This window comes from Pelmatolapia mariae, linkage group LG7 (genome assembly GCF_036321145.2).
Source record: "Pelmatolapia mariae isolate MD_Pm_ZW linkage group LG7, Pm_UMD_F_2, whole genome shotgun sequence".
Classification (NCBI taxonomy): Eukaryota; Metazoa; Chordata; class Actinopteri; order Cichliformes; family Cichlidae; genus Pelmatolapia; species Pelmatolapia mariae.
This window is the reverse complement of record NC_086233.1, coordinates 33,324,293-33,346,781: the sequence shown is the minus strand read 5'-3', so window position 1 is coordinate 33,346,781 and position 22,489 is coordinate 33,324,293. Positions and strand designations below refer to the sequence as shown.

General features: G+C 39.6%; 1 protein-coding gene across 1 annotated transcript; it reads right to left on the bottom strand.

The window, feature by feature from the left end:
• Positions 1–1,137: 1,137 nt before the first annotated feature.
• Positions 1,138–21,988, bottom strand: gsna (gelsolin a). The gene is made up of 16 exons (XM_063478859.1): positions 21,859–21,988; positions 14,088–14,284; positions 11,379–11,533; positions 10,687–10,848; positions 10,449–10,598; positions 10,280–10,369; positions 8,632–8,764; positions 8,002–8,306; positions 7,693–7,826; positions 6,954–7,044; positions 4,933–5,103; positions 4,298–4,472; positions 2,703–2,824; positions 2,431–2,508; positions 2,249–2,309; positions 1,138–1,951 (listed from the first exon to the last, which is right to left on the bottom strand). Exons 2-16 carry the CDS (start codon positions 14,281–14,283, stop codon positions 1,782–1,784), a joined length of 2,193 nt encoding a protein of 730 aa, XP_063334929.1. The 5' UTR covers position 14,284; positions 21,859–21,988; the 3' UTR covers positions 1,138–1,781.
• Between the last annotated feature and the right edge of the window lie 501 nt (positions 21,989–22,489).

The following is a 22,489-nucleotide window of genomic DNA, read 5'->3' as shown; positions in this document are numbered from 1 at the left end:
TCCCAACTTTATAATCAAAGAAAAAAGTGACACAATCTAGGGTACCATCTTCTAGCCCACAGGCCTTCTTTGAGAATGTACCCTTTATTACAAACCTTTGAAATTTAGCATATTCTGTGTTCATCTGAGCTGGAGTTGAATATTTGTTTTGCCTCAGGTGCTCGGGCAGGTTAGCGGGTAGCTTGAGCCAGCAGTGGCAATGCCCCGCAGTCATCTTGGTGTGTCTGCCAATAAATGACCACTGATTCAATATATTATATAATATATATAATAATAATGATATAGTATGAGTTTTTAGTCTTAGCATAACCTTTAACTTGAAGTTTTATTTATTTAATTGAGTTTTCTTTAGTTTTTGTTTTAAGTTGTTCCTATTAATTCATTAATTTGTTCATTTATTTATTTATTTGCAAGTTTGTTCATTTAAGGCTTCAGAAAGTGTCCAAGTATCAGGAAGCTGAAACATGAGTTATAATTTATCATATTTTTTCTTTCAGCGTGTAAATATTTAAACATGTTTGAATTTATATATTGTGAAAATGACACGTTTTAGTTCTGTTTTAATCTGTTGTTCTGCTTTCCTACATTTAACATAAGTGTTTGGACTGTTTGACCAAGAAGTGATTTATGCCTACAGCCACGTGAAGTTTATTGTTCTGCTGTTGCCACACAGAGGAGTTCTTTGTTAGGAAAGGGAAAGGTTGTTCGATTTTACTTTAGTAAGTCGTGTAGTTTTGGTTTCTGTTGCGGTAACAATAGTGACATTTAGGGAATTTTGATACATATGGAAACACAGCCAGTGGACAACACTGTGCTGCTGTGTTCTCTAAAGACTGTTTGATTGATTGTTGTCCAGTTTACCAGTTTTCATTGTAATGTATATGAATTTGTTTCTGTAAGAAAACCTCAGACACATGAATAACTTTTTGAAGTTTAGTTCAGGATTAATGCCTGCGTTTGCTTTGTTGTTGTTTGTAGCACACGTTCTTTTGTGCAGTATGATTTGATATGATTTTATTTTGAGTTAAGTGTATATGACTATAAATAAATCTGAAAGCACGTTTGTGTTGATTTAATTTCTTTCAGGTCAGTGTGAGAAGTTAAGTGTTTGTAAAAGCAGAGGCAGAAAACAGCTGGTATATTTTAATTTGGTTTATTGAATTGATTACAGGAAACCTTAGAAACTGCCACAGAAAGTGGAGCTAATAAAGAAGCAAAGCAGTGGTTTTCCGCTAAAAGACACCGCAGCAGAACACAAGCTTCCTGGGTGAGAATCTGTGGCCTTATTTTAAAATAAATATAACATCTAAAGGTACAAAAACATCAATAAAGACAGTACCCTTTAAAAAACAAGCTTACTGTAAGCTCAAGGAAATCATTCTAAGGCATTGGTTGTATTGCTTTTTATAAGCTGTTTTCTTGGCAGTAGCTTTTGTAATATTGCAGGAAAACCAAACTTTAAACTGTCTTCTTTTATGTTTGTTATATTTTGCTAGTAAACAGGTTTTTATTGTCAAACATGGGAAAATCGCCTTGAATGAGAGTCGTAGTTTGAGGCTATATGTAGTGCAAATCCTAAAGGAAAGCCTGTGTATCTGTTGAAGTTCTATTTGTACTGGTTGATTTCACTGGTTTCAAGGCACGACAGTAGCATTTGAGACAAAGTAAAAGAAAACAGTGATTCGTTAAAAAAAGAAGAAGAAAAGGGAACATGTAGCTTAAAAAAAAAATATTGCTGCATGGTGACAGGTCATGGCAGAGAGGTGGAAACAAGGGAATGTTCAGATGTTCAGTTCAGCCATAGCGCGCTCCAGAGGGTCGGTGGTCCAGTAGTCGTAGTCCCAGCCCAGGAACCAGCCAGTGAACGTGGGCGGCTCGAAGCCCTGCTTGATTTTGACAATGGGCGTCCTCGGGTCTCTCTTGGCCGGATCTGTCTCAATGTAACGGACCGCTGAGGAAGACGAGTTTGAATTAGTACAAGGATTAAAAGGGTAGCAGAAGATGCTTTATGCTTTGACTCTTGGTGACACTGCTGCTCTAGTTATGGAGCACTTTGCTGTTAATGTATGTATCAGTAATTATGATGTCTTTTAAATAAATACATTCTGTTTTTTGATTAAGTTTTAATTTTTTTTTATCTAATGATTGATGTTGTGTTAGATAATTTGCAATGCCAAGAGATTGTCCAAGCGGTATTTCTCGTCTCCTATTCCACATGGCATTGTTCTTTCTCCTCATAATTGCTCACCAGATGCCATAGCTTCAGTCTTCTCCTCCTCTTGGGCCTCATTTCCAATCCAGACAAACACCTAAGAATAAAAAAATAAATAAATAAATAAAGGTTTATTGTGGAGTTTGTTCTTTTTGTGGGCACTGATTTTGCTCTGAATGCATATAGTACAGCAAAGGCAGTCAGCTTGTTTTTTTTACCTGCTCCCAGGTGTCCAAGATCATGACATCATCAGTGGCAAGGTCATCTTGGGTCATCTCACCTGGTACCTCCTCAATCTGAGAAGGAGAAGACGGATTTAAGGGGGCTTTATTTTTATGTACACGTAACGAGAAATAAAGACACAGTGCACTGTTTTCAGCAGGTACTTTGAAATATTCTTGACATCCTGCACATGCTCGTGCAATACCAAAGACTTGAAAACTCGAGTCAGAACAGGACAAAACCAATGCAGCAGGAGAAGAAAACGTACTATAAAGTTTCCAGTCTTATTGGAACAAGCAAAGAGACGGGGTGGATGAGCATCCATCTTGTCCTTGAGTCTAGTGGAGGTGCGATACTCCGTCTTTCCACCCAGAGCCTCCCAGAACTGATCTGTAAAACGACAGAAACACTTCAACCATCAGAATTTGTAAGAGGGCAAAACAATAGTTTGACATTTGGGTAAATCTGTTCCTTTTTTGTTGGTACAAAGCCAAATCAGGTTTTTAGTTTAGCATAAAACCTGGAAGTAAGCCTGGTTCTGTCTAATGGGGAAGAAAACAAAATGCTTGGTTTACATTATCAGGTTATCACTATTTTTAACTGAGGTAACTGCTAGAAGTATCTGTTAGTGGACAGATGTTCCAGTGATTTCACTGTCATCACACTGAAGCCGGACGGATTCCTCTATTTGCACTGGGAGGTAGTGGGATAATAGATGTGCATGTGGGAAAATGTATTCTGAAAATTTCAGGTCAGCCAGTCTGACACTTAAGTCCCATTTCTCCCCGATCCTGGCTCTCGCTTCAAATTCCAACACGTCATCTTGACCATGCTTTCATGCCTATATGCACTGAGTTGCTGTCGTGTGATTGGTTGATTAAATATCTGTATTAACAACCAGTTGAATAGGTGTACCTAATAAAGTGTCTGGTAAGTGCAATTGCAGTGTTTCCCCACACATAGACTTTACTTGGGCAACCTTATTTTGCTATTTATTCATTTTATTTTGCCCATGTGGAAACTGGTGGTTTTCGTCAAGTGAGCAGTGGTTTACAGGAAAGATAAGAGCACTGAAAATGTCAGTGCTGTTACATCACCTGCCATAGAGAAAAAAATATATAATACCTGTAAACATATATAAAGAATGAAACAAACCAGGAGCTAAAAGCTTAATGGACCTGCTGAGGTGTTTGCAATATTGTGTAGTTTTTGTTACAATTATACTTGCCCTTCCAGCTATACAGCTATTTAATCAATTTTTAATATACAAAATTATTGTTAGAGCACCTTTAAGGGTAAAATAAAGCAAAATAAAACAAAGTGTAAATGTAAATTTGCAACCAGCATCTGTGAAACAGCAGGTACCTGCACAGTACAGCATCAATTTTGAATAGAAAATCTTTTCAACCATCAGAAATAAAATGGTGAGTTTCTCGTTTGTCTTTTGCGAGGCCCCAGCCGAGGCCAGTCCTCAAAAGCAGGGTGTTTATGAAAAATTGAATCTGTTATGTTGTAGCCTGAGGTGTTTTTATATGTGAAACTGTTAGCAGGGAGTTTCTTCTTCTTGAGCTTGGAAAGCAAATAACAAGACTTCTGACAACATCAGAAGGGGTGATGCAATCAAGTCTGCTTTGTTTCAATATGGATGAACATAAGCGCTTAGCCGAAATACAAAAAGGGAGCTATTTAGCCTCGCATTAAAGTGCTATTTTAACAGCCAGACCACACTTTGTAGCTTACACAGATACAGTTCTGAGTATGTTAACAGCTGTTGGGTCTCAGCTTGACTTAAATGCAGCAAAAAAATAAAATAAAGGAGAGAAGATGATAGTGGAGGTAACTGTGTTTATCCTGTTTCCTCACCGCTCTCTCCTCCCTCGGACAGCTCTGAGACAGACACGCCCAGGATGTCACACAGCTGCTGAGCTCCCTGCTTCTCTGTGTCGCTGGCACCCACTCCCACCCACAGGAAGGAGTCGCCGGGGGTCACCAGAATAAAAGCATCATTGGAGTTTAGGTTGGATGCCTGTGCGTCAAGCTGCATAGAAACAGAGATATTGCAAGTTATCATGAGGAGCTGTTGTACGGTGACCTTCTTAAGTGTTGGTGGTTTTTCATTTTTACCAATATTCATGCTAGCATAATGCTTTATTTGACATTTTATGCCCTCTAACAACAATTCGAGAGGATATTTTAAAGGAAAGGACATCGGTGTTTTCCATTCTTACTATGCATTTTTTCCCTTTTCCTCTTAAATACCCTTAAACCATTTACTGAATACTTAAAAAAAACCCTTCAAGTATCATGTGCTTCTGCTTTCCTTTAAAACCTCTAATTGTTACTTCATTGTTAATGGACAGCGCTTAACACATTTATTAGATTAGAACACAAATATTTCAGAAATCTGTTAGAAACTGCTTTGCAGAAGAGAGAAGAAAAAAAATAAAATAATCGAGGAATGATTAAATTCAGGTAATGAATGAGACGTTTCCTCTTACCTCCACAGCTCGTGTGTGTCCTGCAGAGTTGGAGCGCACCTGGAAGAGTCGAGTCTCAGCTGGAGCGGACTGACCTCCTTCTCTGGACGTTCCTCCCTTGTACACAATCATGGGCTTTCCTCCAAACAGACTCATCAAATGGGCCGGCTCTTTCCCCTGCACCACCCTCACCTGATACACAAATACTGAATTTAAATCTCTGCATCTAATGAAGTTGTTGTCACAGCAATTCATATCGAAAAATACCTCATGCATTTTGATGTTACAAGTGGTGCTACCAAATCACTGCAGACACATCCTCCCTAATTGTGTCCTGTGAAATATGCATCAACAAGGTGTGGAAAAAAAGTCTGCAGTAGTTCCTACCACTGACGCAAGATGGCAGCACAGAGCCAAATCATGCCATACCCTGAGGTGAGAGTGAGATCTGTGATATTAGTAACCATGGTGAAGATAAGGTATGTCCAAAACAGTCTGCAGTTTTTTGTAATAAATAGTCATAACTGTGAGGTGTTGCAGTCAGTGGTTCCCCTAATTCAGTAAGCACTGCACATTACACTAATCCTGAGCTTGCTGGGGCAAACAGAGCAGAGATAAATATTTACTGATGAGTTTACAGGGAGAAACTATTTGTATTACATGAAGTTTAACACAGAAAGCCAACATGCTTTTTTATGTTCTGCCGTTCCTTCAAATATTTGACATTTGATGCTTTTGGCTTGCTGCAGTTGCTGTTAGATTAAAGTTGAGTTCATAGACTGCATATACAAGTGTGAAAATTCCTTAATCCTGCAATGCATCCTATTTAATGGTCAGAAGGGGTCAACTTCTCTTAGTGAAAAAAGCCTCTAAAATCGATGAGAAACCAGCACTGCTCCTCACTTTGGATCCACTGGGACTTTGCTATGACCTGAGTAGAAACTTTCCTGACAAGGTTTTGGACAACGTAGCAAGTCTTATTTAACATAACATAATGCTCATCATCTAAATTAATGTAGCATATGCGTCTCGTGATTGACAAGTCCCTGCAATGAGAGCGATTTCTCAAATGAGACAGAGGTGAAAGAAAAGTTCAAACTCTGGCTTCAAGCCAGAACTTGACCAACAGGTGACATCACGCTTGCTATGCTCATCCTTAAGTACAGCCTGTGATCAGTTTAGTTTGACAGATGAGCAAATGCAAAAAGTGTTTGGTAATTGCAAGATGAGGAATCAGGAACATGAGGACAAATAAATGGGTCTGCTGCTGATTCCTACACACAAATTCAAACGCAAACAGAGTCGTGCCACAACACACGGACAATAAGAAGGCCGTACATGCACACGCGAGGAGTGAGCAGTGAATGACCAAAGATTCGTATGAGTTCAGAGCCACTCATGAATATTTAGGCCTCACAGACAGGCTAAGGCATCATAATGTTGGTGTGACATCAGTTCAGGACAAAGGACAAAAGTAGTGTGGCTTATTTATGCTAGCAGACCGAGCTGGCGACAGAGAAGGAGGGAGCCTCCCATGAAACTCCACAGTGGAATGTCCTGTTTGTGTTTCAACGAGTCGTTTTCATTATAAATTCACTTTAGCTCATTATTACAGTCACTAAACCTGAAAGGACTTCTCAAAAATGAATAAAACAATACCCTCCAGTAATTATAAAGAATGGGAGAATCGAGAGAATATGTCCTTGTTGCTTCTATTTTTTCTGTGGCTCTGGACACGAAACACATGAATCCCTTAGTGAAGATGAGGAGCAGGGAAGGAATGAAGGAAAAATACCTGAGTGGTTATAGGAGCACCAACAACCTGAGGAGATAGAAAAGGCCAGAAACCAAGCAAGTGAGGAAATGAGCAGCAGCACGGAAACCATGAGGAAGAGGGAACACAGTGAAAGGATGTAAAAGTCAGACAGGACGTGCTAAGGAAGCCAGACGTGAGCAGAGTCGTTGATGACAGCGAAGATCAAATAATATATAAGCATATGGAAAAAAAAACAGAAGCACACTAAAAAAACAATATGTTGTACCTGCACAGGACCGCCGCCGAGTTCTTCATCCAGCTGTGCGCCGAGGATCGCAGAAGCCCCAATTTCATCCTGACTGGAGTCCGCTCCCTGCCTGGGAAACAAGATGAGTTTATCAGCTCAGCATTCAAACATAACAAGAGGAACTGACTTGGACAAGGCATATGCATATAGCCCAACCTATAAGATTTATGACTGTGATTAATCTAATATATATCAACTTTGTGTCTCTCGCTGAACTTTCTGAACTTTGCACCTTCTCAATCTTTCCTCTGTGTACTTTTCACAGTGAAACAAAAGTGCAAAACTGAACTATGATTGGTTTATTTCCAGTGACTATTACATGAAATTCAGTGCTACCAAAAGATATATCCCCCTTTTTATAGTATTGAATGACTGATACTTAAATTTGTGGCAACAAGTTTAAGCTCCAGTGACTGAACTAGCTCTGAGAGGGGGATACAATGAGTGTATAATAACAACTTCATAATGTATAAATTTCTATGTGAAATCCCTTTGTGCTTTACAAACGTAATGTACCTACAAATTTATTTCTGACTCCTCAGCCTCAATGTTTACTTATGAATCAGTAAATCTGATCAGGCCCTGCTAATTATCTAAAAAAAAAATAATACAGCTCCACGCCGGCTGCTTATATTTTAGTGCTATAGTCTGATGACACCTAACTTTATGATACAGACTCTAATTATGATTCCACAGTCTTGAAAAATTTATGTCTCACCACATGTAGATGATGTGTCCCTGGCGCCCTCCATGAGAGTAGTTGTAAAGGATGATGTAGCTGTCTCCTCCATAGAACTGTCCATAAGTGGATGGATCCACTGGGACTTTGTCAGATCCCTCTATACGCCAGATCTAACAGGGGGAAAAAAATAACATGGAAAACATAAAATTAAAAAAATCACATTTAGTAGGCTGTAGATTTCAAGGTGCACCTGCTCCCCCTACTGGAATGGAAAGTAATGACACACACAGGCAGCACTGAAAGCAAATCTGACACATAATCACAAGATGAATGACAAACCCCCACCTGTTTCTCTCCGCTGCCATCGTCCACCATGCCATGCTGGGCGGCCATGGCGGAGGATTCATGTAGGGTGGCGGCATCGAAAGGCACCTTCTCAATCTTTGCGATACTGTTAGCGATGTAGGCCACGCCCAGGCCCACGGTCTGATCTTTATCGCGCCAGTCTTTGAAGAACTGCTTGAAGAGCGGCGTCTCGCCCATCTCAGGCAGGATCTGGACCTGCGTGTGTTTGGGGTAACCCATCTTCTTGATGAATTCGTCTGCTGCCTTCATCGCTGCTTTCCGCTCTTCCATGTTGGCGTCTTTGCCTGAAGAGAAAAGACATTAAATGCTGGAGAACTAAATGGAGAAATGTTACTGGAAATCAAAAAAGGAGGCCAGAAATTATTTCTAAACCTGGGTGAGAAAGGTCATTTGGTGCATTGACTTCCGCACTACTATAAATATTACAAAAGAGTTCTGAAAGTTGAAAAGAGTTGGTAACGAGAAGGTAAATAGTTTAACTTTTGTGAAATGCACGTATTTGCACTTTTGCTAAGAACGACATGAGACAGCTCTGTAGTCTGCAAGAGTGGAAAAAAGCAGCTCAGCCAAGAGCCATTTCTTGAGTCCGCTGCACCACCCTGCACTGACCTTTCCAGAGAAAGATCTTTCCATCAGAGCCGTGGTCCAGGATAAAGCAGTCACCAGACTCCAGGGTGCTCTGAGCGAAAGGGTTCTCTGCTGCCACGAGAGTAATCGACATGGCTCCAGTAGCATTGGACACCTGCAGGGGAGGATGGGAAGGAGGATGAAGGAGCTGCCAAGCAGGGAAAAGTACCGCTTTTCAGGAGATTGAAAGGCTGCTGTAGACGCTGCTTCCTCTTGATCTTTTAAGCCAGGCAAATATGAGCAAGGGTTTTATAAAAGATACGTCTCTTAATTGATGTCAGCTGGCAATTTTACTCTATGAATCTTAGAAATATGACGCTCATTACTTTATATTTTAACTGATGAATGATCACAAAAAAGGGGCTGTAGGAAACATTTTGGGGGTTATTTTAGAAAAATTGAATATTTTTCTAAAATAACCCCACAAAATGTTTCCTACTCTCTAACACATTATAGTTTTACCTTAATTATTATCTAAATGTGTATTCCTGATAGGGAGTTTGTATTTTTGGACTATATCAATTTACACTTACTAGTCACTTTATTAGGTACACTTTCCTTTTACTGGTTTGGACCCTCTTTTCCCCTCAGAACTGCCTTAATTCTTTTTAGCACAGTTTCAGCAAGGTACTGGAAACATTCCTCAGAGATTTATTGGCAGATAGATTGGTATGACAGCATCACATGATGGTGACTGTGGAGGTACAGTGAGGCCTGCCCAAGAAACCACTTTGAGATGATTTGAGCTTTCTGACATTGGATGTTACCCTACTTGAAGCAGTCATCAGTTGATGTGTACACTAGTAAGAAAGAATTGTCAGCAATATATCTCAGGTATACTGTGGCTTTGTGGTGTGACCTTCTACTGCTCTAGCCCATCTGCTTCAAGATTTGACATATTGTATCTTCAGAGATGCTCTTTTGCATACTTTGGTTGTGCTTATTTGAGTAACTGTTGCCTTTCTCTCAGCGCAAACATTATCCCTTATTCAGACCACTCTCTGTAAACTATAGAGATGGTTGAGTGGGAAAATCGCCTCAGATCAGCAATTTCTGAAATACTTGGACAAACCCGTCATATTTAAAGTTTAAAGTCACTTAAATCTTTTTTTCTTTCTCATTCTGATACTTCAGCAGGTCATCTTAATCATGTCTACCTGCCTAAATGCATTCAGCTGCTGTCAGGATTGCCTGATTACTTGTGTTAATAAGCAGTTGAATAGGTGTACCTAATAAAGTGTGAGTGTATATATGTGCAAAATAAACAAAACATTTATTACATTTTTTTTAATCTACTTTATTTTTAGTACTTTGGGTGCATCGTTCTGGAACTAAACTAAAACGTTTGGGGTTACTTGTAAATTGTTGTTGTTAACAATCAATCATGAATATATTAATTCATCATAAATAACTTGATTATCTTTTTATAATGACGTTTCTATATTGGTGTTTAGAGGCCCATTTCTAGCAACCAACATTTTTTATGTTGAAGAAGCCACATAATCAGCCTGTCCACAAACTCACAGGAACAAAAACTTTCCTTGCTCATGTGCCAGGCACGTTTTTAAGTGAGTGAACGCCATGTTTGTTTCTGTGTTGTTGTTTTTTCTTAACACAACCATGCTCTGACCTTGTAGAGTTTAGCCCTCATCCTGTTTGAAGCATCAGCTTTGATGTCATCCGAGTCTCCAGCTGGCAGATCTGGTTTGGGACCTAACACCTGAGGACAGAGGCAGAGATTTTAATAAAAAAGCGACGCATGAAGACCTAAATTTGATCTCATAATGCACTGATCGCACCTCTATCATCTTCTCTCTCTCCACCCCCTCATCGCAGACATAAACTCGAGACCTCCCACTGCGCTCATTATCACGGATCCCCTTGGCAACCTGAGTAGCCTTCAGCTTCTCAAAGCGGTTGCTCTGGGAGCCACACCACTGGTAAATCTCCTGTGGGGTGAAAGGAAAGACAGTGGATTGAATGAAGAAGAGCTTTTACAAGTCATTTTTTAAGATAAGATCTATGTATAAGATTTACATCTCCCAGGTCCAGGATGAAACAGTCTCCCGTGTTGAAGCTGTCCCAGCTGACCGGCACCTCCGTTGCCCTGACCACGCGGCGTCCTTTAATCTGGAGCACTCGCTGCACCGACACCTCATTGGTGACAACGTGCTTGAAACCAGATGCCACACCTCCTTTCTGCAACATGAGAATCGCATTTAAAAGTGAAATAAAATAAATAAATGAAAGTAAAGTTACTCCAACTGTAAATAAGTGAAATATGAAAAAATAAAATGTTATTTTGAGCCCTGTTCTCTCCTCAAATTTACTGCCCTCTTGATACATCTGTGGCAAAAATGTACATACACATAGAAACTGTATAGAAAAATCCTCATATATCAATATTTCACTTACACAGCTTGAACCCTTATCAAAATGATCAAATCTTCTATTTTTGCATCTTACAGTATACTATGGAGCCAACTAGGGGGATTTGTTTCTATGCGTGTGAAACATCTAAATTTACAGCAGATGTTTCATGTAACAGTGAACGAATAAAGGAACTGAGATTTTGTTTCAAAATATGTTATAAATATAAAGTATTTCTTTACATGAGCCTGGTTTTAAAAGCATCAAAAAACATAAAGGAAACACACCCCTCTAACCATTTCTCATATTCCTCTTAGGTAAATTCAAATGTTTCTGCTAGTTCAACAGTGGCACCTTACCATGTATTTGATTCCAGACTTGAAGTAGCCCAGAAAGGTTTTGGACTCGTGTCCCTGCACCTCACGGTACTGGATGGGTTTCCCCCCGAGGAAATCGTCCATTTGGACCGTAAAGATGGCTGCTGAGCCGCTCTCATCCTGGGTGCAGAAATCACCTGTGCGAGAGAAACCAAAGAAGGGATCCATCTTAAATCCAGCCCTCACAGTTCTGCTGAAAAATAACCCGGTTAGCCATATTTTGTGTCTGACCAGTTCTCCCAGTGAGGACTTCAGTGAGTTAGGAGATCAATATGATAGAGCAGCAGCGGGTCAGAGCCCATCCACACACATTAATACATGTAACATTGTTCTATTTATGGGCACACAGTGTAGTCCATCAGCATGTGGGTGGATTACATCACATCCTGTTTATTGGTAAACTGTCTGTGCCAAGATCAATCAAGCTTACGAAAACAAAATAAAATTAATAATCTGACTCAGCAGTGTAAATAATGCTTTACCTAGTAATACCCATTTCCCATTATAAATACCAACACACACAGCACAAATACAAACAGTGACAACTAACTGGGATTTGAAATTGGAAATGAAAATGTTTTGTCCTCATATTTGGTGATTAAGATGATTATCTTACCAGAACATCAATGTTGGTTGGACACATCCAATACACAATTATAACTTTCGCCCTGTCTCCCTCAAGACAGGGCAATTTTCCCCATTTTCCCTATTTAACAAAGTATTTTATTCTATTTGTACAGTACTGTATTCTATTGTATATAGTATTCTTTCTATTTTGTATAGTATGTTATTCTGTTTATCTTATTCTATTCTATTGTTTTTCTCTTTTTCTCTTTTTTCTCTTAATTTTTTACTGCTCTTGTATTTTCTGCCATGACCAAAAATTTCCCACGTGTGGGACTACTAAAGGTTTATCTTATCTTATCTTATCTTATCTTATCTTATCTTATCTCCCAAATTTAATCAAATAAAGAAGTATATAGTATATAATTACTTTAGCTTTCTCTGTAAAGCTCCTACTGCTTTGAAATTTTCCCTTGACATAAAGTTTTTTTTATTTTAAACCGTCATAAATAGTTATACATTAAACTGTATTGGGTAAGTCATTGGTGAAATAATCTACAAACTTTTGCATGCACGGTTTAAATTTTCAGCATTTAAATGTAAGACATTATGTTGCATTACTTGCAGCACTTCCTCCTCTTTCCTCTGCTTTTTTCCCCCTTTCCTCCCTCTCGGTTTTGGGTTTGCATGTGTAAGAGTTATTGTGTATCTGGGAATCACAATTAACGACACCGGCTGGTCATCTCCCCAAAACACCCGCTGGCTTTTCACTTCACACTCGGTCAAACAGATCGGCATCCTAAATGATAGTGCCAAATAGTAAATGGTTATACCAAACTCCTGTAAAAATACAAGAGTTTGCACAGCAAATTCTTTGCGAACACTGGTAAAGGTGTGTTCTTTACAATATGATCTGTGATTGATTTTTATTGCTGTGGATGGAGATGTGGAGCTTTATCGTAAAATCATAAAATCTCTATGAATATTACATATAATAGGAGCCAATTGTGTTAGAAAAGGGAAACCTGTAATCTATACAGCAAAGTCTTCTTTCGTTGTGTAAATGTTATATTAACTAGTGGCAGATAACAGCTGACACATCCAGCTGCCAGTACTGTACTGTACTGTAATTTAACAGGCAAATTTCTCATAGCGTGCAGTCAGGCTACGTTTTAGTTCTCACTTCCAGGTATTTCAATTTCCAGGAATTTACTTTCCTGTGCACCTGTGCACCAGGTCTTCACGTGGTATTCAAAACCAATTATCTGCAGGGCGGCTCCACCTGTCACATTCTTCTTTGGCTGACCTGCCTCTCACCTTATTTGCTCTTCCTACTTCAGCTCTCCACTCTGGCCAAGATTGCCTGGTCTCCTGTGCTCACCTTCTACTCACTAACATCGGGGTGACCTCCTCTCCAAAAACCATGTATCATTTTAAATATGCAATAAAGTAAAAAAATTTTCATAATAATCCTGTTTATGAATTGTTACTGAGTTCAAACTCATGTTCACTAATACTTTAGCTTAAAAGGTCATCTTTTACAAGAATCAGCTTTTTTAGGGATCTCCATACTTCATTTGCCACTGAGAATATCTTAAATTTAGTCCTTATTAGGTTTTAAATGCATGAAAAAAAACATCTACTATTAAACACCAATCCTCATTCGTTTCACAATCTGATAGAAATGATACAGTACTCCTTATTATCTGATAAAACTGTTTGCCAATGAGCCATGTGGTTTTCTGTTGCTTTATGGCACATGACTCACTGTCCTGACTAGTTTCAGCCTCTCCACTGCAGCAGCAACAACAGGCAAAATTATTTTCCAGGGCCTTTATCCTCGTACTGTTCCTCATCTGCTTTGCAAGTCAAACAAGATCACACTGGAAAACTGAGATCATCTTTATTTTTTGCCACATCACAATGGAAACAAATACAAAAAGGCATTTCTCCCATGTGCTACTAGGGGTTTTGTGCTCAGTCTCAGTGTGACCTTTGATTATTCGCAGTTTACTTTCACATTTGAATAATCCAAAAGAAAGAACAGCACTGTATGGTATCCCCTCCAGTTAAAATGGTCGACTCTGAGTAATAAGCCAGAGATCATTTCCCTTTCACGGCACTCACCCAACCAGAAGTGGAGGTCGTACTGCAGGCTCCCGGAACGCTGTTTGATAGTATTGAGGATGAGGTAAGCATCTCCGGTGTAAAATCCCCCGTGCAGGTTCTCAGGGACAGGCACCAGGTCAAAGTTCTCCACCCTCCACACCTGGAGGCCTGGCTGCTGTCCAGCTCGCTCAAATTCTGGGTGGTGCGCTGCCATCCTGCATGCAGGGAAGTCACAGACCTTAAGTTAAGGGCTTTTGCTACTGCACAGGCCTAAAAGAAATACAGGTCAATGAGCTAAACAATAAACTTAGTTGGTCAAAAGGCTACTGCACCAATAAAACTTGCAGAGGTTGTAATAACTTTAAAAAGTGAAGCAGACACTGCCCACATGAGAGCTATAAAAGCCACTCCCCTTAAAGCTCAGTGGTTGCCATGAATATAAAGATAAAGTTTTGTTCTAGTTAAGTATTAATACAGAGCAGAGTGATTCATCCACTGTGCTCGGGGTATTTCCTCTAGAGAGCAGCAAGAGGAAGCCATGGCAGTTATGACTCATTGTTATCATCATAAACTGTTAGTGATGGTGGCAATAGAAACACTTCTGTGTTTCTGTATAACTGTCTATTTGTATATCCTGCAACCAGGGGTTTAAAAAAGCCTTTAAATGTGTCTTTAGATAACTACATAGTGGACAAATCTGCTCAGAGACATCTGTCCAATCATAAACACACACACAGACACACACATAGACCCATTCATTCATATCTGACATAATGCCACCCACAAACAGTTTCAAGTAGGTGCCTGTGCTACACTAGATTACCGCCTACTGCCTTCTGGAACGTGTGAGCGGATGTCTCAGATCCTAAAATGAGAGCGGGGCATCCTGTTTAAAAAAAAATGTGGGTAAAATTTGAATAGTTTTTCACTTTTTGCAGCTGTTTTGTTGTTTGGGTAAAAATTTCTAATGCCAACAACACAATTCATACCACGATGAGGCAATAATTTAAAAAAAAGTATGCTACAAATTCTGCAGTAAAGATCAACAGCCCACACAGTCACAACATCCTGTACCAACTGCTTGTTACGACATAAACACTACAGAGATAACATTTTTTCTGCAGTGGAGTGGATTAGTGCTCTAACCCAAACTACAATATCAAGTTTAGATGTTATAAAACTGTATAAACTAGAGTTCATGCAGTTCAAAACGAACACAGAACCTAGTTTTCCACAGGAATGCTGCTCATGTACTGCCTTTCAATTTGCATGCACACTGAAGCAAGAATCGGCCATTCTTCTAGGCAGGCGCCTGCCCACAAACATGGCAGGAATCTGCTATTGACCTGGGAAGAGGAAAGTGGCTCCGAATTCATGCAACCAAGCCAACAAATGTGGGGCTTCTTTCCCCCCCATCTGTGCTCTCTTCTTATGTCAAACTCAGTGCACATTACTTTGTAGCTAAGGAATGGTTTGAGATGGAAAAGCAGGCGGATAATTTCACAGTGAAACACATGCAGTCAAAACAGAAGCTTCCTGGAGTCATACGAGGCCAGGCACCACCTGACCTTCCATGACTACACACAGGTTTGGCTGGACGGGAAAGATCTAAAGCCATGAGGCGATGCCATCACGGCATTATACACAGTCCTTGTAGATTTCCCCTTGTGAGAAGCTTGACGGTCACAAAAACCATAAATGATGCTTCTTTAGCCACATAAGAAGAATTAACTAACGATACCAATGTTGAATAGCCAGTTTCTGAAAGCCTCAACACACATAAGAATTCTAAAGAATTAGTGGCTTGGGTCATAAAGTTCTAATATGTTTTCTTTGATAAAAAACAGTGTAGAAATTGTAGAAACAGTGTAGAAATTTGTTGTGAAATTGTAACAATTTCACAACAAAAGTGACCAAGAAACTATTTCTAATTTGGATTTTATCTATCTTGGATCACCACATGGGCTAACCTCAGTCTTTCTACTTAAGCTGTCAAACACGAGCCAGCCAAATTTCCTACTGAATTCCTGTTTAGATCTATTGCTGTGGTCTGGAACATCAAAATGACACAGTTCAGCCTTTACATAACAAAACTTTTGAGTTCAATAGTTTCTGTAATGCTGTTGTTCAGGCTATATAGTGAGACTGTATATCATCAGTACCTTTTAAATTCGTTCTCGCTTTCTTTCCATAAATATCACAGGAAAAACTGAAGGTTTGCAACTTTTTTGGAGAGCTAGATGAGAGGTTCAGAGAGCTACCACTTCCATGTAGCATGCTGAATCCTGGCCTAGCATGAAAATTTAAAGCAATGGAAGAAGCTAGCTTAGCTCTGACAAAATTAAAAAATGCAGGGCGTTGTAACTTCCTGATGTCTTATTCCCACACTGAGGTTTTCCTGTACCCCCAGAGGCTGTAACACCCCCTCTAAGACCTCAAATTTCTCTTTTAAAAGTCTCTTTTTAAAAGTCATGTAAGTGCAGAAGCAACCACATCCTCCCAAGATGGCTACTTCCTGGCAACTAGCAAAACACTGTAGTGAGATACAATAACACTGTGCTCTCATGCAGCTGGTAATAAATCAGGTGCAATGCTACAGCATTTCTTTAATGAAACCAACATACCCAGAAATCTGCAAACAGCTTCACTTTAATTTGAAATCAAGCAGTAAAGGGAATATTTTTACCCCAAGCTGGCCATTACACAATCATTTAATATTCTCATGTAGAGGGTGCAAGTTTTATGAGAGGTTACCTCTAAATCACATTCTCAAAAACATACCTGAAAACAAAGCTAGGTTTCCTTAACAACTGAAGGGTTTTCATTTAGTAGCTGCTGAGTAGGCTAACTTCCCTCTTAAACATACCACTCGTGGAAAAGACAGCATCACTTCTGTGCAGCTTCATATTCTGAAGATGATCATCTCTGTGGCACTAAATAAACATGACTGGCTGTGACTGTGATCTTTTCCTCTGATGGAGAAAAATGTTCTGTCTTGTCTCCTGCACATCAGAGCTCTTTCATCCTAGAGTTAGGTACGATCTCTGACTTAATAAAGCAAACATCAGAGGGGATACACTCAGCATCTGAGCAACCTTTGAAGAATCAAAGCCAGTAATGGTGAAAAAAAGAAGATGAAAACTTACACGGGGAAAAGGTTAGAGAATGAAGTTTAAGGCACAATAAGACTCTTACAAATACAAATGTTTATGCTTGTATGAGGGGCAGCAGCTGACTAAAACAGCTATTCACTATTCAGGGTTGCTTCACACTGGATAAAGTGACTCAAGGAACGGTGGTTTGTTGACTCAACACAGCCTAAATAGAACCGGTCACATGACCTGTGGTCAGTCACAGGCATGCTGAAGAAGGGAGGCGTCTGCCACCAGCCGCACACTGGCATTCAGTCAGTTTGTACCCCCTCATCTGTGGACCCACCCACCACCCCTTCGCCTCCTAACAAACAGGGAATGAGAGCTCATTCCAGCTCCAGTTATCTGATCCCCTCCCCCATTCCTCACCAACCTCTCTTTTGTGTCTGCCTTCGCTTGAGGCCCGAGTGAAAACTCGAAACTTGTGCAGGTCACAGCATTGGATTCATATGACAAGAAATAAACTGTTACATAAGCCCTTGTGATTTGTCTGCTAGTGTCCATTCTTCAAAAACAAACTCAAAATAGTGTTATCTGGAAAATCTTGATTTTTGGGGGCCAAGGCAGCATATCATTCCTGGGTTTCTCCCAAATAAAACAATATTCCTCCTTCAGGAATGGTGTGTGTGTGCGTGTGTGTGGGGGGGGGGGGTATTTCTGGTGACTCATTTCCTCCATGCATGCCACTTTCAGCCTCTTCAAGGCTGCTGAGCTGCCATGTAGCTTGCTCAGGACATATCAGATAATGCTCTGTACAGACTCTGTAATAGCCACTCTGCTTCCCTCCCATCTGTTGACACTGTGTAAGACAAAGAGAATCAAAATGGCTGTTTATGACTTTGTAAATAACCTACCTGATTTATGGATGGCTGTCAAAGGATATGAGAAACTTATTTCAGGAACAATCAATATGTGAGTAGCCATAGCTGAAAAGCTCTGTAACCACTTCTCTTCTCATGTAATGTGCAGAAAGTTTCAAAGATGGGATTTCACTCTGTATGTGTGCATATGAAGTGAGTTTTCCAGTGAGTAATTAAGTAACAAGTAATGTGTTACACATTACTTTCTTTTAAACAGACTGATATTGTGTAGTCAATTTCACAGCAACAAAAGAAAACTACAGTAAAATGTTTGCTTTATGTATCAGTTATAGAGAAGTCATTATGATTGGGGTTGCACTGCTGCCTCAGGAACTTGGCAGTTTGCAGTCATTCGTTCATCTGTGCACTTAAAGTACCCAAAGACAACATGAGGCAGAAAGCTGAAGTTAAAACGTAAGCTGACCGTTAGATTAATGATCCTACAAACATAATTACATCCACCATGAAATCACTCAAAGCTAATAATTGGAGAGTTAGAGGAAGAACTACGAGAACTTTGCATGTTTAAAAAAATCAGAAGCCAATGTGAGCTACACACAAGACTTACAAGAAGTCAATTCTGCTTAATGGGACAAGACTAGCTTCTGGGGCTTGGGGTGTATTCACATATATTCACGTATATACAATGATGATCACTTTCACAAGTCTAATTTAAATGGCATTTAAAAAAAATATTTTATAAAAATACATAGATCTAAACTTAACTTTAACTTGTGGTTGAAGGCAGCCTAGATATCCTTAGTCCAGTTTGATTTATTTGACAGTCAAATCATAAAATAAAATTTTGCGGTGACTGAATGCCAAACATCCATCCATAGCCACCATAGCAATGCTTTACAACACTGACACACAATCTCAACTTTGTAAAGATTGGGACAATAGTCAATACTAGACTGCATGACCACAAGAGGCAGTTGGTCAGGAAATGGATATTTAAAAAACACAAGACATGCTCTCATTTTTCATACAGGGTCAGTCTGCCAGGTTGTCTGAACTTAGCAGCTTACAGCTCTCTTGGCCTTTTCTGACATAAAAGGTTGTCTTTTTCTATTGGTTTTGAGCCTCAACAAAGCAGACTGAGTGCTAAATTATAATATTAAAACTGCTATAGAAATTATTTTACTTTAATCCTACTGAATGGGGCAGCCCGGAATGTGTAATTTCTATTAAATCTCACAGGACCTTTATTTTACACAGGTAAAATATCCACTCCTGCTTATCTTAACAGTGTTATTAATTGTTAATTGAGTTCATGTTTGCAATGAGTTATAAGTATCAGACACTTTCAGGGGTTGGGGCATTCTTACTTTGACGGGCGCTGCAGATTTAGCATACAAAAATGCTCTGCTATGACAAAGACACACAGTACTCATTAAAGTAAGATTCTGTTAAAAGTTTGATATACAATATAAAATTTCTAGTGCTGTCAGCGTTAACGGGGCTCGCTCCATGCGAGGGCTGCATGGCATCAACGCATCAGCGCGGTTAGCTCATTAATGCGTTAGCGCCGTGTAGCAACTTGCATGGGGCGATCTGCGTTAACTCGCTAATGGAGATTTGCCGCGGTTATGGCGTTAACGTCATTTTAGCGAGATTAACGCTGACAACACTAATAATTTCACTATGAAATGATTTCTGAGTACAAATAAAATGTTTATGATCTATTGTACAAAATAAGACTGTACAAAGATTAACATTAGCCTGTTTTATCCATTCCAAAACCAGCTTTCATGTGTGTTTGGGAGCAATTGTCCTGTTGGAACATCCAACTGTGACCACGTTTCAATTGTCCAGCTGTTGATTTGAGGTGAAGTTGAAGAATTTAGAGGTAATCTTCTTTCTTCATCATTCTAGCAAAACAGCCCCACTGGTGATGTTACCACCACCATGCTTGACAATTGGTACCGTGTTCTTGAAATCCTCACTTTTACTCCTCCAACCATACCTCTTGTCATTGTGGCCAGATAGCTCAAAATTTCTCTCATCTGAACATAAAACTTTTTTCCAGAAGGCATGTGGCTCGTCCATGTGGGCAGCTGCAAGTTTCAATGGAGCTTGGAGCTGTCGATTTTGGAGCAGGGGCTTCTTTCTTGGTTGGCCCCTGGTCAGTCCATGGCGATGTAAAACTCGTCTCACAGTGGACAGTAATGGTGGTGTACCAGCAGTTTCCAGTTCATGGCAGGCTTGAACCTGCCATGAACTGGTAGGTCCTGAGTTATTCATGAACATCTGAACTAATTTCCTTTCATCTGACGGTGACAGTTTGGGTCTTCTTCCAGACATCAGCAAAGTGGTGACACATCCGAGTAACTTGTACTTACATACAATTGTTTGAACTGATGATCTTGGAATTTGTAGTTCTTTAGAAATAACTCCAAGAGACTTTCCCAAATTGTGTAAATCTACAATGCTCTGTTTTAGATCTTCACTGAGTTCCTTGGACTTTCCCATTGTTCTGAGTATTGGTCAATCCAGACAGAATTTTGCCAGAAGCTTGTTGATGGCTACCAAAAACATCTGGTCAAGGTGCAACTTACTAAGGGACATTTAGCCAAATACTAGTGAGCGTAAATACATATTTGAACCTGTATATATATACTTTTGACTCTGTGTGCAGTAAAGAAATCCAAAATAAATTCTAACTTGTGCACCCAATTCTTGTTTTTGAATGTTATTAAAGATGTATGCTGTACAATCATTCCACCCTGGAAAAAGAACAGTTCAAAGACATCATTAAAAGCCCAATATTACCATGACATTCATGCCCGGGATAAGTGTATGTAAACTTCTGACCACAACTTGGCATGCACCCATTCTTGTTGTTCCCCAGATGAGCCCTAAAGAAAGCATGCACACTGTTGTTTAAGGCGTATAAATTTGAAGTAGGGTGTAGTTCAGACACCACTTAATCTCTGGAGTGAGGAGCTGACTCAGTTCTTTCTAACTTTTGCACACATCATACAGTCTGATGCACTCAGTATATGCTCGCTACAACTGTCACGAAGAGGATGTTGTGACGGATCTGCTCATAACTGTTTGGTTATTTCTGTGGCAACCACAACCACAGTAACTAGTGTTTAGGACAGAAGGGTACACTCAGTTTAGTCCACGGGTGACACATCTAAGACCAGTAAAACTTTTTGTATAATACTGCATTTGTGTGTAGTGATGTTAGCTACACCACACCATGAATAACGGTGCACTTTATTAATAAAACTCAAATTGTTAAATGGTTTCTGTAATTTTCATGCTTTGCAACAACCAACCTTTGGTCATATGTTCGACACAACAGCTTTAGGATACAAAGCTGCTAGGTAGAATCTCACAGTTTCTACCATAGATCATGAAAAACAGCATGTTTCTATAGTAACATGTTGTTTGGGTTTTTGCATCACATCATGAAAGTCACTCTGAATACAGTCAGACAGAGTGTGACGTCAGTTTTTATCCACACTGCATTTTCAGGAATCATTTCAGCTTTCCGTCGACTTGTCCTTATATGGCAACACTGCCTTGCATTATAGCTAATTAAAAGCTAAGTTTAGCACTTTTTCTATTTATTAGATAAGAAGAATATTGGTTAAAGTATAACAAAAACCGTAATTTCACCCTGTAGTTTAGCCTCTCTCTCTGTTAAACCTATAATCCAGACAGAACTAACGGGCGTTAAATAACGCATCAAATTACCGTCCTGCAATCTGTGCGTCAGGCTACATATTTTCTTCGAATAACGTGGGTTAATAACACAAACCTTACCTGAACGCGGAGGTTGTGATCTGGGGCTATAACGGACGGACGGGTGTGGACCTGAGCTGCAGCAGGAGCACAGAGTCGGTAGTTCAGCAGAGCGCAAAGCAGCTTTTTATGGTTCTGGCCCGGGACTCACTATATGACACACCCTCTCCGCCTGTCTGCTGCACCGCCTGCTGCATATCTGTCTGTCTATGTATAATGTAGCTGGGACAAGATGCACAGAATAACCGGTACAAGTAATAGCTGCTTACATATTTAGGGGTTCAGTACTGGCTTGGCTATTTTAATATTAATTTTTTTATGAAAGAAAAAGAAAAAAACAACAACAGCTTACAAAGGTGTTTTTGTTTGGTTGATTGGTTTTGTGTGCGTGTATGTGAGACAGTTTATTTTTATTGTATTTTTATTCTTATTTATCTTTTTCTATGGGTATTATAATAGAATCTCTGCCACAACTGTAACTTCCGGCCACGACTCACTCTTCGTTCAGGAGAGGGCTTCTTAAACAACACTGCCCCTGTCTGGTACTACTATATTACCATACTATTACCTATCCTACTAATAAAAGCTCATCAATGGCCCTCTTGTGGCCTAAAAAGCAAAGAGCAGGCTAGTTTTTAGTCACCTAGCTGGC

Bases quoted from the DNA above. Each gene is read 5' to 3' on its own strand.
- gsna (XM_063478859.1), bottom strand. From the start codon at position 14,283: ATGGCAGCGCACCACCCAGAATTTGAGCGAGCTGGACAGCAGCCAGGC. The intron at 8,307-8,631 runs GTCAGTGCAGGG...TTTTCTCTTCAG, and splicing joins AAAGATCTTTCTCTGGAAAG to GCAAAGACGCCAACATGGAA. The intron at 2,509-2,702 runs GTACGTTTTCTT...TCTCCTTCTCAG, and splicing joins ATAAGACTGGAAACTTTATA to ATTGAGGAGGTACCAGGTGA.